The sequence below is a fragment of the Triturus cristatus genome, chromosome 1_1, assembly GCF_964204655.1.
Source record: "Triturus cristatus chromosome 1_1, aTriCri1.1, whole genome shotgun sequence".
In the NCBI taxonomy this organism is placed as follows: Eukaryota; Metazoa; Chordata; class Amphibia; order Caudata; family Salamandridae; genus Triturus; species Triturus cristatus.
Genome location: NC_140579.1, coordinates 130,241,329 through 130,253,952, shown reverse-complemented (window position 1 = coordinate 130,253,952; position 12,624 = coordinate 130,241,329). Strand labels below are relative to the sequence as shown.

Here is a 12,624-nt window from a genome sequence, read left to right as displayed (position 1 = left end):
GCAGTAGAGGGTGCAGCTGTACATAATTCTGATGCAATGAGGAACTATTTATGGATTCCAGTTCTGAACTGGCAGATGCTCCTGCAGGTGAGGATTGAGGTGCATTTATTAAGCTGTGTGCATTGGCCACACTTTCTATAATGCCAACAAAAATGCATTACTTTTTCTTTATTTTTGATAACGTAAGAATAGCAGAGATTTGACTTGTACAAGTGCATGAAAGACCTGTGTTGGGGCACCAGTGCAAAAAAGCAGAACGATGGACTGCAGGCCAAGAATGTGATCTAAAGGCAGAGTTTTTATTTTGAAGACATTGCTATTTTAAATAAATGCACTTTTTGATTAAATGAGTGAGTTAAATCAAATGATCACTTTGTAAAAAAACATAGTAGTACCTAAACGCCCAAAATAAAATGTTACACTCATACACTGGCCAAAGTATTTGAGACACCTGTGTTTATGTTGCATTGTTTTTATTATAGAATGACATTGTTGGAACAAGCAATTTGAATCAAATAATTTATTAATTAACATGTTTGTTCCGATGCTGGATGTTTTTACGACCAGTTGCAGCAAGAGCAGCTAGGGTCAAAGACCAGGTTAGCCTGGCAGTGTTGCTGATAAGTGATCCCATTGAGGCAGTGCCAGAAGGCGTTTTTGTTTCCGGCGACTGGGTAAAGACCGCTGGCTTTGCCTGCACAGAATCCGCTTCCACCAGAACTTCCACCGGAGCTTCCACCTCCACTGCTGCCACCGCCAGATGGAGCTGCGGTGGCAGGAGCTGCTGTGACAGGGGCAACAGGAACTGCGGGAGCTGTGCAGCCTGCAATGCAGAGGAAAACATGTTGGTTCTCACATGATTACGTTCCTTTTTCAGTGTGACTATCCAAGACTACAGTACGTGGATTCTTTAAAGAGGACACCTCTTGTGATCACAAGTTGCAGATCTCCAATCAAAATTCCAACATGTGCAAAGAAGGCAGTATCTGGGCAGTCATTTAAGACACATTTGAAATTCAGTGTATGCATTATTAGCAAAGTGTGTGTTTTGATTGGGTAGCCCATGCCCCACATTGACGCCCATCCTGGCTAACCAATCTAAATCCTTTGACCAATTGCATTGCTTAAAGAAGAGCATCATGAGTAGAAGGGGACTCTTGAGACATTCTGAAGATGAGAAGCAGTCTCATCTGTCTAGAAAAAATAAAATTGTGTCTGCAGCCCAAACTGGAGAGATTGTGCTTGCAGCAGGTTCTTTTATAAAATGGATTCCTATCAAATATAGATTTGTTCAGTTTGTATGCATGGTCTGCCTAGGATCTGGTCATAGATGGTGTGTTATATGTCAAAATTGATAGGTTTAAGGCTTGGGCATTACAAACATGCAGGAATGGTTTACTGTTGGATAGGATCTGTGGGCAGATTTGAGCAGCGTGTTTAGTACTTTACACCTAAGATACCGGTAACAAAGGTACAAGCACTAGCCACTGATGTCATATTAAAACAATTCTGCAATCACGTCTCTCACCTGAAGCCTGCACTCCGAGAGTAGTCTTCAGCGCAGTGATGAGGGGGAACTTCCCTTGGTTACAGAATGTGCCTGTGAAGTCGTCCAGGTCAATGGCCCACACCATGGCACCGGCCAGGTTGTTCTTCATCAGCCACTGAGCCTATAAATAGTGGATGGAACATACTCTTATCTTATTGCTGCCATACATAAATACCAAATGTTGAGACTAAACAGAGAAGGCAGGATAGGTGGTGGCATAGCCATCGTCTTTAAAGATACCACCAAAGCCTCACTTATAGACAATTTACAAGCAGACTGGGTAGAGATTTGTGTTTGTAAAATGTAAATCTCTCCAAAGGACTGCTGGAGGGGTGCCTTAATACACTGCCCTCCAGAACCTAAAAAAGAATTTAGTGGGCTTCTCACCTAATTCATTACTCTCCATGTTGTTGCGTCCCAACATTTTCTTTTACTGGGTGATTTTAATTTCCATAGAGATGATTCCACTAATCTTGAGGTAGTTCATCTAACCTCTGATGCAACTTCATTAGGCCTCCAACAGAAAGTGATAAATCTCATCCATCAAGCGGGCCACACCAGATTTGATCTTTGCAAATTCTCCCGCTTTGTCTTGTGATGCCCCTCTACCTATTCTCTGGACGATCACTCTCTAACTTCTTTTCAGATTACTAAACCCAAGGTGCCTGAGCATACACAGAAGGCATCGAAGACAAGGCACTTGTGCATTTTCTATTGTATTTAAGTTCACACCTACTTCAGCTGACTCCAATGTCGACATAGTTCCAACAGGTTACCTCTAAGCTGCTAATGCAGCTTTTAACAAGATAGCCCTTATAAAACCTTGCTCTAATTCCAACCATGAAACGCACGCACCCTGGTACACCCTGGAATTGCATACTGAAGTCTATGTAAAAAGCTTGAGAGACAATGGCACCATTTCAATAATCTCATTGATAAAGAGGCATATTAACTGTTGTTAACGAAACATCACCGCAACATAAAAAATAATAACCTTGAATTTGTAAAGCGCACAGCTACCTCCAAAGTGGTTTCCCGGCGGTGGGGGCCCTCAGGAAGATTAAGCGAGCTATTGCCCAGAGTCACATGGTGCTGGGCTGACCTGCCTCCGGCACCGGGGATCGAACCGTGAACCCTGTGGTCTGGAGTCAGGCACCCTGGCCGCTGGCCCACACCTCTTCCAAAAAGCCTACAAAGCACACATTTCTCTCCAAATTAGACTGGGAACTCCTCGAAGGAGCTCTTTAAAGTGCTTAACCCTTTCCTTTACCCTCAAGCCTGCTCTCTGGAGATTGTACCATCACAAGCTCTTTGTCATTACCTTGCGAATCACCACAAAGAAACAAATCAATATATTTTATCAGAATTTCCCCAAAATAACTCAGTAAGCCAGCGGGCAGTTTAATCCTTATCACTCTCAACCAATGGTTTTACCTTAGGGAAATTTAACCCACTCTTGCCTGACTCTATTCAGAAGGAACTGGCAGCTGCTGAATCAGGGTCTCCCTTACACATCTGCCCACCTCATATCACAGTGTCCTTGTCCTTTCAGCTTGCACTGGCCATCTGCTCACTATTTAATCTATCCATTGCCACTGGGGAAGTCCCCCCTCTGTCTGGAAAGCAGCACTGGTTGCTTGGGTGACTGATCCTTTTATGAGCCTCCGATGCTCTAGAACAAGCTCCCCATTTTACATACGTCAATGGTCAATCTTCAAATAATACCTTGAGAGTGACACTCTTCACGTTATCGTATCCAAGCCACTCGTTACCCTGATATGCATAGGGAACCTCCTCAGCAGACGACCAGTTCTCAGTAGCTCCATTCTTCAGGAAGGTGCAGATCTGTAGTGGTTTAAGATTGAATAAAGTTTGCTTTAAAGTAAATATCACCAGTAGTTGAAGCAATGCTGCTCAATTTGAAACACAAGTGCTCTTTCATGGAACACAGCGTTCTGCAACCACATCGCTCTCTGTTGTGTGTCCACACTCCAAGATGGCTGTGTCAAGTCTCTTAATTCAAATCCCAGGCAGCGGTCTGGTGGAATGGTACCGTTTTATAACCTTCCCCTTCACCCCACCCCGTTGTGCTCAATATTCTATGTCAGTGTCTAAATAAAGTGATTTTATTTTTTACTGGGGGGTATTTATATATCGCATACCTAAACCTGATGGGTAGCACAGTGCTATTACCTAGATCAGATCAATTAAGTGTCACCATACGCAGCTTACAGAAGCAAGGGTGGGGGTTTACATAAGCATTTCATGAGGTTACCGAGGTTTAGAATCTCAATGAGTAGAGTGAAGTAAAGTTTGACTGTTGACATATGACTATCATACGAGTGTAAACGCAAGCTGGACTACATGTGCTGTTTTTATTTTAGAATTAATTGTTTGAACAAGACCTTTGAATCAGAGAATTTGTTAGGTTACATGGTTCTATCAACCTGTTCATTTATGTTGGTAAAATAATGAGCTAATTACTTATTGGTTTAAATAGCAATGTTAGACATTTGAATCGTAATAGGAGCGTTTTGTGTAAATCTGTCTGTTTGCATTAAAATCATATTTGTGCATCCCGATGTTGTAGTTGCTCAGCATATTTCAGCCCACTAAAAAATCTGTCAAAGTGGGTGATTCTTTATTAGGGTACATTGACTCACATACCTCATAGTAGGCCAAGAACCCAGCCTGTCTGGTGTAAGTCCCGGCAGGTCCATTTCCAGAGGTTGGGGCTCCAATTCCATTGCTGGATGGGTTGCTCAGAATGAAGGTGTGTCCATAGGTCGGGACTCCAACAATAAGTTTTGACGCTGGGGCACCATTGCTCAACCAGTAGTTCATGACGTAATCCTACAAAGAGAATGCTTGTGTTCAGGTCAGAAAATCTGTGATGTGATATGTCAATCAGTTAATGCATTCTGTATGATTTACTGTTACTGGGAATTCAACTGAAAACATAGACAACTTGAGCTTGTGCTGGACTGGAGCCTCTCCAGCACGTGTAGCTATACTTACAATATTCAAGTAGGCATTTGCTCCAGTGGCTGCAGGGTTGGTGTACAGGGGGCTGTTTTCTCCAGTGTATCCCTCCCAGGACCCATGCAAATCATAGGTCATCACATGGATATAGTCAAGAGCCCTGCCAGAAAAATGCATGTTACCATTTTAAGCAATTGAAATCTTTTGAATTATTAAAAGAACTGTCTTTGCAGACACAGGGTGTTTAAATGCCAGATATTTTGCTCAAACAAACTCTAGTTTCGTTGTCTATTTTGTGAGTATTTTATCAAATATGCTTTAAATAAAATATCCCTTTGAATCAAGGACACATCAAGTGGTTTGAATATGGTCTATCTTTGCCTTTAGTGTGCATTGTAAGAAATAAACTTGTCATCAGAAGACAAGACGTGAAATGTATTTTCCAGGGATACTCTCTACATGCTACAAATGTACTATTTTTTTAAAAGTAACAATCCCTTTTTACATTTAACTTTTTAATCTACATTTTTCTATACAGCTAAACTTAGCAGAGGATGACAACATTGTTAATAGGTTCTTTTGCACATATTATGGACCTTTAACATGTTTGTATATAACCATTGGTGATGTTAAGATCAATCCATAAGCGGAGGTGGAAATTTGTCTTAAGTCATGTATCTGGACATTTATGGCTTGTCATTGTAAAGATACTGTTGTAGACAAAAGGTGTGCTGTTCCTAGGAGGACAAGGGGGCGACTTAAAAAGGGGGACGCGTCGGTAATGGCTGACGTGGGTAGGTGAAAAAGGGAGCAAGAGAGATAATGCTCATTCGGGGATAGCTCCAATTAGGAGCAAGGGCCCTCACACACCCCGAAGGGTGTCATGCTTCATCATAGGGCAGCTCCTCATTGGGCCGGCGCTGCAATGCCCAACGGGCGTCGCAAGGGGGTTCTTTGCCGGTGGTCTTCTCGGTTTTTCCGTTGTGAAGCTAGATGATATTATGTGAGGGTGAACCTATGTGAAGGGAGTAGATGTGGGAATGTACAAGTGTGGTTTAAAAATGGCTCCTAGATACTCCAAGGTGAATTTATTCGCGGAGTGTCTGGGCAATGGATAAAAACTGACTGAAAAAGTCCCAAACTGAGAGGGGAAATTAGACCTGTGTCAGTTATAGTGAGTTGTGCGAAAGGGTCGACATGTTTCTTGCCTATCAAAAAGTCCAACTGGATCTCGGCAATTCTTCAGGACTTTTGAACCTCGTCTACTCTCAAAGGGGGCAGCAAATAATACCAGAGGGAGGTCAAAGTCACGTCCCCTTATGTCAGGATGCTGTTGTTGTCCTGGTGTGTGAAAATAATAATAAAACATCAAAAGTGAGGTACAATTATACCTTCCGGAGATGGGTGCACTGGAAGAATGAGGTAGTAATTCCCCAACAGGGGCAGACCGGTGGATTTCCTTAAATCTCGAGGGAAACCACTTTGGATCCTCGAGGTTCCCAGTGCGGGACCTACCCATGGCCAGCTGTTCCAGGGTAGATACTGTTATTCTAAATCTGTTTTTAATTAATTTCTTTTCTGTAGAGTTTGTTAGAACTTTTGTTTTGTTATAGTTTCCCTATTTGGTTTGTTATAGCACTCATTCATATCTGGGCAAAGTTAGCATAGTAAGTAAAACATGTTTCACCCGTCTCGTTCTTCAAGCTATACAAGTGAATGATAGGTTAGCTAAAGGCAAAGTTTTAGACCGCACCCATGTTACCTCAGATATTACTTCTAGTTTACTTATGGAATCGTATTAAAGCCTTACAGCCTGAGGCAGAAGGGCTATATGTTTATTAAACATTTCACCCACTAAGGGTAGAATGTTATAAATTAAAACGGGAGAAACATGAAGTCCAACATTGGAATGTTGGAGCTCCAGACTTATACCAGTCACTGTAAGCCCGCAGCTACTCCATTGTCTTCAATGGAGCTCTCAACATACCAATGAATAGAATTTGTGTATATAAGTAATGACGTTTGTTATAGCTTCTATAGCAAATGAGAACATTGGAATGTTGAGCCCTCAATTCAAGACTATGAAGCAGCAGCGACCTATATGAGCTTGTATAGTCCCCGCTGATCTCAACATTTCAATTTTCTAATACACAGCATTTGCCTTTATTTTTTCCGTGCTTCTCGAAAATATATTATTTAGGCAGAGGAAAGTGTAAGGCAGTGGCTGTGTAGGAGGACATACGCAGCCTGCACTCTTCCCTCCTCCTGTAGCTCAGTGTTACTAGGGCTTCAGAAGGAGGGACGGGTGAATGCTGCTCAGCTCCTGGGTCTCCCTAGCTTGGCTGGACTTCAAAAAGCAGTTCATCCAAGCCAGCGGGAACCAGTCAGCTCCTTTCACAGCTCTTGCTGTGAATGTTCAGCAGCTGACAGCCATGGCCCTGCGTGCGCTGTTAGATGTAGAACATTCACTGCCAGAGCTGTGAAACTAAGGCTTCGGAGCCCAAGGGGAGGCTCTGAGAGCACTTTGTGTTTTTTAATTAGAAATTTCTGCCCTCATGGAGCGGAATGTTCTAATAGCTTCATTGCCCGCTGTAGCTGGGCTACACTGGCTATTAAAGGCCCACTCCCTTGTTAAAGGCCCAAGCAGAATGCTGGAGTGGGCTTTTAATGGCCAGCATAGCCCGCTACTGCAGGCTATAAAGCTATAATAGAAGCTATAGCAAGCTACATTACTTATATATGCAAAATCTATTCTCTCAGGCAAACCACTGCTATAGTCCAGTGCTTGCAGCAGTCTTGGAACCAAGCCATGACCAGATTACTTGTTGTACTTACGCCGAGAGCTGAGGGATCTGGTATCCAGCCTGGATGTTGGAGATACCTCCAGCCACTGCTGCAGTCACCATGAGGCGGGCCCTGTTGGTCTGAGTGGCCTCCTGCTGGAAGGCTGCTAGCATTTCCTGCAAAAATTAACAGAAGAAACCATGTGTTAACAAGTAAAGCAAGACCAAATTGAAAAAGGGTGGTCTATAATTATAATGTATTATTTTAAAATGTCTGTTGTATCCAGTTGTATTAGTGTAGTTTTTACATTAATCCATTCTTTAAACTCATTGTGCCTCATAGAAGATTTTATTGTGTTCAATGAGGGGCAAGCCAGTGGTAGTTACAGATAGGGTCAAGAAACCCAAGTTCTAGTCCCCTCTTGCCCCCATTAATGCATTGTTTTATGCTGACCATTTCACTTCCCTTTCAGTCTCTCACTTGCCTCATGTACAGAAATTTAGACAGCTAACCCCCATTTTTAAGCTCTGTATACAACAAACACAGGAGAACTGCAATGTCTTTCAGCACATTAAAGCCTCTATTTTCTAATTTTCACACTCTTGTATTGTTTTCTGTCTGGAAACTGATTTGAATCTGTTGATATTGTCATTGAGTTATTAGTATTTGTATAGCCAATTTCTATCACGGACATGATGATTTGGTACTCTGGGTTTTAGTGCTGATTGAAGATTAGTTTCCTGATGTTTTTATCCGGTTACCTGTGATCCTTTTATTTGCGTCTTGTGCGTTGTGTAGTGTAAGTGAATAGGAAAGCAGCATTTGGTACTTTCAACCAGTGGTAGCAAGCTGCTGTAAGTCAGCTGCATTTTTTTTAGAATCATAGGTTGCCATTCAGAACTTTGCAGCAATGTCCCAAGATTTACTGTAGGGCATCTAACCGGATAAATGGACATCGGACAGCTTCTTGTCAATCTTGCCTCTTTATTCCCAGCCCCCATCAGAGATCTGCTTTGCCACAGATCCACTGCCACACCTGCCTGTTCCGACACCATCCACTTTAAAAACACATATTAATGTCTAATGAGAGGATCTCAGTGACTAAGCTGAATTTTATTATGTGTGGACCAGTGAACTCTATCATGGCAACGTCTTTTGAAATATTTTCTAATCCTATAATGCTAGATAGACTAAATCTCATTGAATTTGATTCCTTTCAGAACTTTTTTTTTTATTATTAAAGAAAAAACCCGGTTTAGTGCATATACTACTAACAGTGATCTTTGATTACCAGTCTTCTAGTTTGTGATGGCCTTTGACATCCAAGTTAGAATTGTCATTTTTGTAAGTGTTATAGCTGCAAGTAAAAATTAAATTACCATGCATTTGATTGCAATAGCTTGCTTGTATCCCCAAACATTACTCGTTTATTTAATGTATTTCTTTTTATTTTCTGGCATCTAGATGCTCAATATTGTGTGCTTTTCTCTAAATTGTATCATTGGAAACCCACTACTCTGTTGCCATGCAGTACTAATGTATCCAGATTGCTAGAATGCTGTGGTGTTTTTCCTTAAATTTTTTGTCAAGACTTACTCAGTTCATCACTCATTTAATTTCATAAGTCTTTATTCGGAACAAAAAACAATGTCCATATAAGCACATACATGATAAAAATTGATAGCAATACAGTAACATCACAATTGGCGGCATATAACTAAAAAGAAACATATAATACAGACGAGGGGAGAATAAATACTTAAAAACTCATACTTTTCCTGACATTAATGGCTTTTAGTAAGAATGTCGCAGTAAAAAACAGATATCAGGATGATGCAGATTAAAAAGCAGTTTAAAAGAATCATGTACTGACCTAACACCAAATTTTACAAAAATGGGTTTTAAAAAAGCTACACAAGAGTTCCCATACAATGGACACAGCAAAAGAAAGTGCATAGTGCTTTGTGCTGACAAGTTGTCACACGGACAGGGACCAACAGGCTGCTTGTTCACGGAAGGGAATGCGACTAATTTATGCACAATCCCCATTCTGAGTCTAGTTAAAACAAACTTGTGGGAGACTCTGGTCACCTGGGTTAAATACTGTTGATAACCCTTCAATTCGTTCATAATGCTATATTGCACACAGGTAGATAAAATGCCGGTATTACAAACCCGTCTCTCAGTTTTACACAGCAGAAAGATATGCTTCATTTCTGACTTAGAAATCGCTGTGGCCCCATATCTATCAGTTTTAATATCAATGCCATAGATCTCCTGGAAACTGTTGATAATATATTTAATCCATGGGATCTTTAAATGGTTATCAGCAGTGAGACAGTCGTTAATGATGGCTCTATTTAAAGACGTCTCTTCTTTCAGCCAGATTGACCGCCACAACAATAATGGCCTCAGGAGAATCAAATCATTTAGAAATGGGATACCAAGTTCACTGTGAACTAGGTCATTTGAAGCAGATTTGGGTAGATTCAAAAGTTTTTTCAGAAAGACATTCTCCTCCACCTGTAAGCACCCGGCCGGGGCGAAGCCCCAAATCCCCGCCCCATAGAGGGCGGTGGAAAGGCATCGTGACTGAAAGATCTTAAGCATATCACTTAGCCGTTTGTCCCCTAGTTTAGTGGCAAAATTAAAAACCCATTGGCGCTTCTGGACATCTTAGCTCTGACACTAGTATGCTCACTGGCCCAACTACAGTTCTTGGAAAAGGTGATTCCAAGATAACTAAAATTATCAACTAGTTTGACCCTGTGTTGATCAATATAGTAAGAATGACGCTTACTCTTCCCCGGCCCACACTCCATGATATAAGTTTTGGTTTTATTAATCACTAGTTTTCTAGATGTAATAAACTGTGAAAACCCATCCATTAAGCTTTGAAGACCTATCGGGGTCCTGGACAATAATACGGCATCATCCGCATAGAGTAATACCAGGACATTAATATTATTAACTCTAGGGGCATCTGCCGCTACTAACTGTAGGACAGAGTCCACTTCATTAATAAAAAGGGTGAAAAGCAGGGGGGCAAGAACACACCCCTGTCTTATGCCCCGCCCGATCCGAAATTTAGTGGTACACTCCCCACTAGAACCATACCGTACACTGGTTCAAAGTTTAGCATAAAGTCGGGCCAAGAAAAAACTGATGCCCTCAGGGGCCCCCATTTCAATCAACTTGGCCCAGAGAATAGCATGATCCACCAAATCAAAGGCACTACTTAAATCTGCAAAGCAGAGATAAATAGAGCCCTTCCTATGCCTTTCCTGGGTGTATTTCCCAATCAAGAGTTCAAGATTCAGACATTGCTCGATCGTCCCGCGACCCTTTCTGAACCCATACTGGCAGTTTGCCAGAATGCTATTGGTTTCTGCCCATTCTTCCAGCCTAACCAAGAGTACCCTACTCATTATTTTTACAGAGGAATCCAACAGGGAAATGGGGCGATAGTTCTTCACGTCCCCCCGATCACCTTTCTTAAAGATAGGTATTATAATTGATTCCTCCCAAGTTGGGGGTACCCCAAAGCAGACTGCGGCATTAAAAACTTTAACCAGCGTAGGACCCCATCCCTCCGGGACTAACTTATAAACATCAATGGGCACCCCATCGGGGCCCTGGGCCTTTCCTCCTTTGCTAGCACCAATGCTACCTAAAACCTCGGTAATACTAATATCCAAGGGAACTATGGGCCAGCAGTCATTGTTATTGGCCAAAACTTTATCTGAGTCAAAGATAATAGAAAAATGGGAAATCCATGTATCCATACTAACCGTGGAGGTTAATTCCGGAACCTTCTCATCTTTTAAAAATGGGCAGTTAACCGTGGCCCAGAATAATGTACAATCTTTCCGTTCGGCTGCCTGTTTCAATTTATCCCAGGCCTCATGTTGTAGCTCTATCTTCCTGCGCTTAACTGTATTCTTATAGTTTAATCTAAGCTTAGACACCTGGTCCCTAACTCTAGGTTTGGTTGCCAGTGCGTCTTTAAGCTCTTTAAGAGCAAGAGTGCAAGCACAATTAAACCAACCCCTTTGTTGTTTAGACTTACACTCAGTTGATTTAGTAAATTTTAGGTCTATAATGGAATTAATTCGGATAAAATGTTGAACAAAATCGGCAATAACGTCAGCCTGCTCAAGAATCTCAGAAATTTCAAATAAGCAGCTATTAATATTAGAATCAGACGTCATAACCGCTTTGTCACCATTCCATCTTAACCTTGTACCATTGGGTCTATGTGGTTCAATTTTAACTATAACCTCCGGTACAAGTACAGGTTTTTTATTCCATAAAACAACCTCTACAACAATACAGTTATGATCGCTAAGCACAATATCCACGACCTTAGGTGCCAAACTCCATGGGACAAGACTTGATGACATGCTAATAAAATCAATGACAGTATTTGCCCCCCTGCCTGTAAATGTCGGAATACTCTCACCTTGATCATTCTTTTCGGTAACCAATATTTCCATATCAAGGGCCGCTAAGAGATGGTTCAAAGAATCCCCATACTTATTATGAGGAAAATGAAGATCCACATCCCCAAAGCGGTTGGTAATCCCACACAAACAATGGTTAGAGAGGGGACAAACTACAGTATTAAAATCCCCCGCCAAAATAAATTCGAAAACAACATTAGAACCCTCAATAATATCATCTAATGCACTTCTCAGTGCATCTACCACCAAGTGCCTAGTGCTGTCAAATATATTATTATAAAAATTAATTAAAATAATATTTCTTCCATCCCTCTCAGATAGCCATAAAATCTGCGAATGGGCCCCCACTAAAACATGTTTTTTAACAATAATGGGGACTTTGATGGAAATCAGAACCAAAAGCCCTCCCTTAGCTCTTCCAGAAATGGATGCCATAGCAGGTAACTGATAGGAAACAAAGCCATTATAACCTGAAAAATTTTTGCACCATGTTTCTTGAAAACAACAGATATCAAAAAGATTGATAAACTCTGACCACCCCAGGCTCTATTCTTTGGATGCTAGGCCAGCAACATTCCAGCTGACAAAAAAGTTACTCATAGACCCAGAGGGTATTTCAATGCCTTCATCCTGGGAAAATAAGCTTGGACTCAAGCTGGGGTTGTCTGCTGCAGGCGCTACTCCTTTAGCCCCCTCAACATCGCCCGCAAGGCCAATTAACGGGCAAAAGTCAGGAGGGATACTAACATTACCAAGGGGCCCGGAAGTAATTCCTTCAGACTCTGCACCACAAAATAGTGTTCCATCTTCAGAGGGCGCCACATCAAAAACCAGTCAATCGTTACA

At 41.6% G+C, this 12,624-nt stretch overlaps 1 protein-coding gene across 2 annotated transcripts in view; it reads right to left on the bottom strand.

Moving 5' to 3' along the window:
- Positions 1–456: 456 nt before the first annotated feature.
- Positions 457–12,624, bottom strand: part of LOC146869782 (acidic mammalian chitinase-like) — a 147,846-nt gene continuing 135,678 nt past the window's right edge. For both annotated transcript variants that reach the window (XM_085615080.1, XM_085615104.1), the window contains exons 6-11: positions 7,367–7,491; positions 4,568–4,691; positions 4,217–4,402; positions 3,275–3,394; positions 1,529–1,670; positions 457–823 (exon numbers count right to left, since the gene is read on the bottom strand). In XM_085615080.1, coding sequence (XP_085471206.1) covers positions 558–823; positions 1,529–1,670; positions 3,275–3,394; positions 4,217–4,402; positions 4,568–4,691; positions 7,367–7,491 — 963 coding nt within the window. In that variant the 3' untranslated portion in view covers positions 457–557. The remainder of the gene's footprint in view (positions 824–1,528; positions 1,671–3,274; positions 3,395–4,216; positions 4,403–4,567; positions 4,692–7,366; positions 7,492–12,624) is intronic.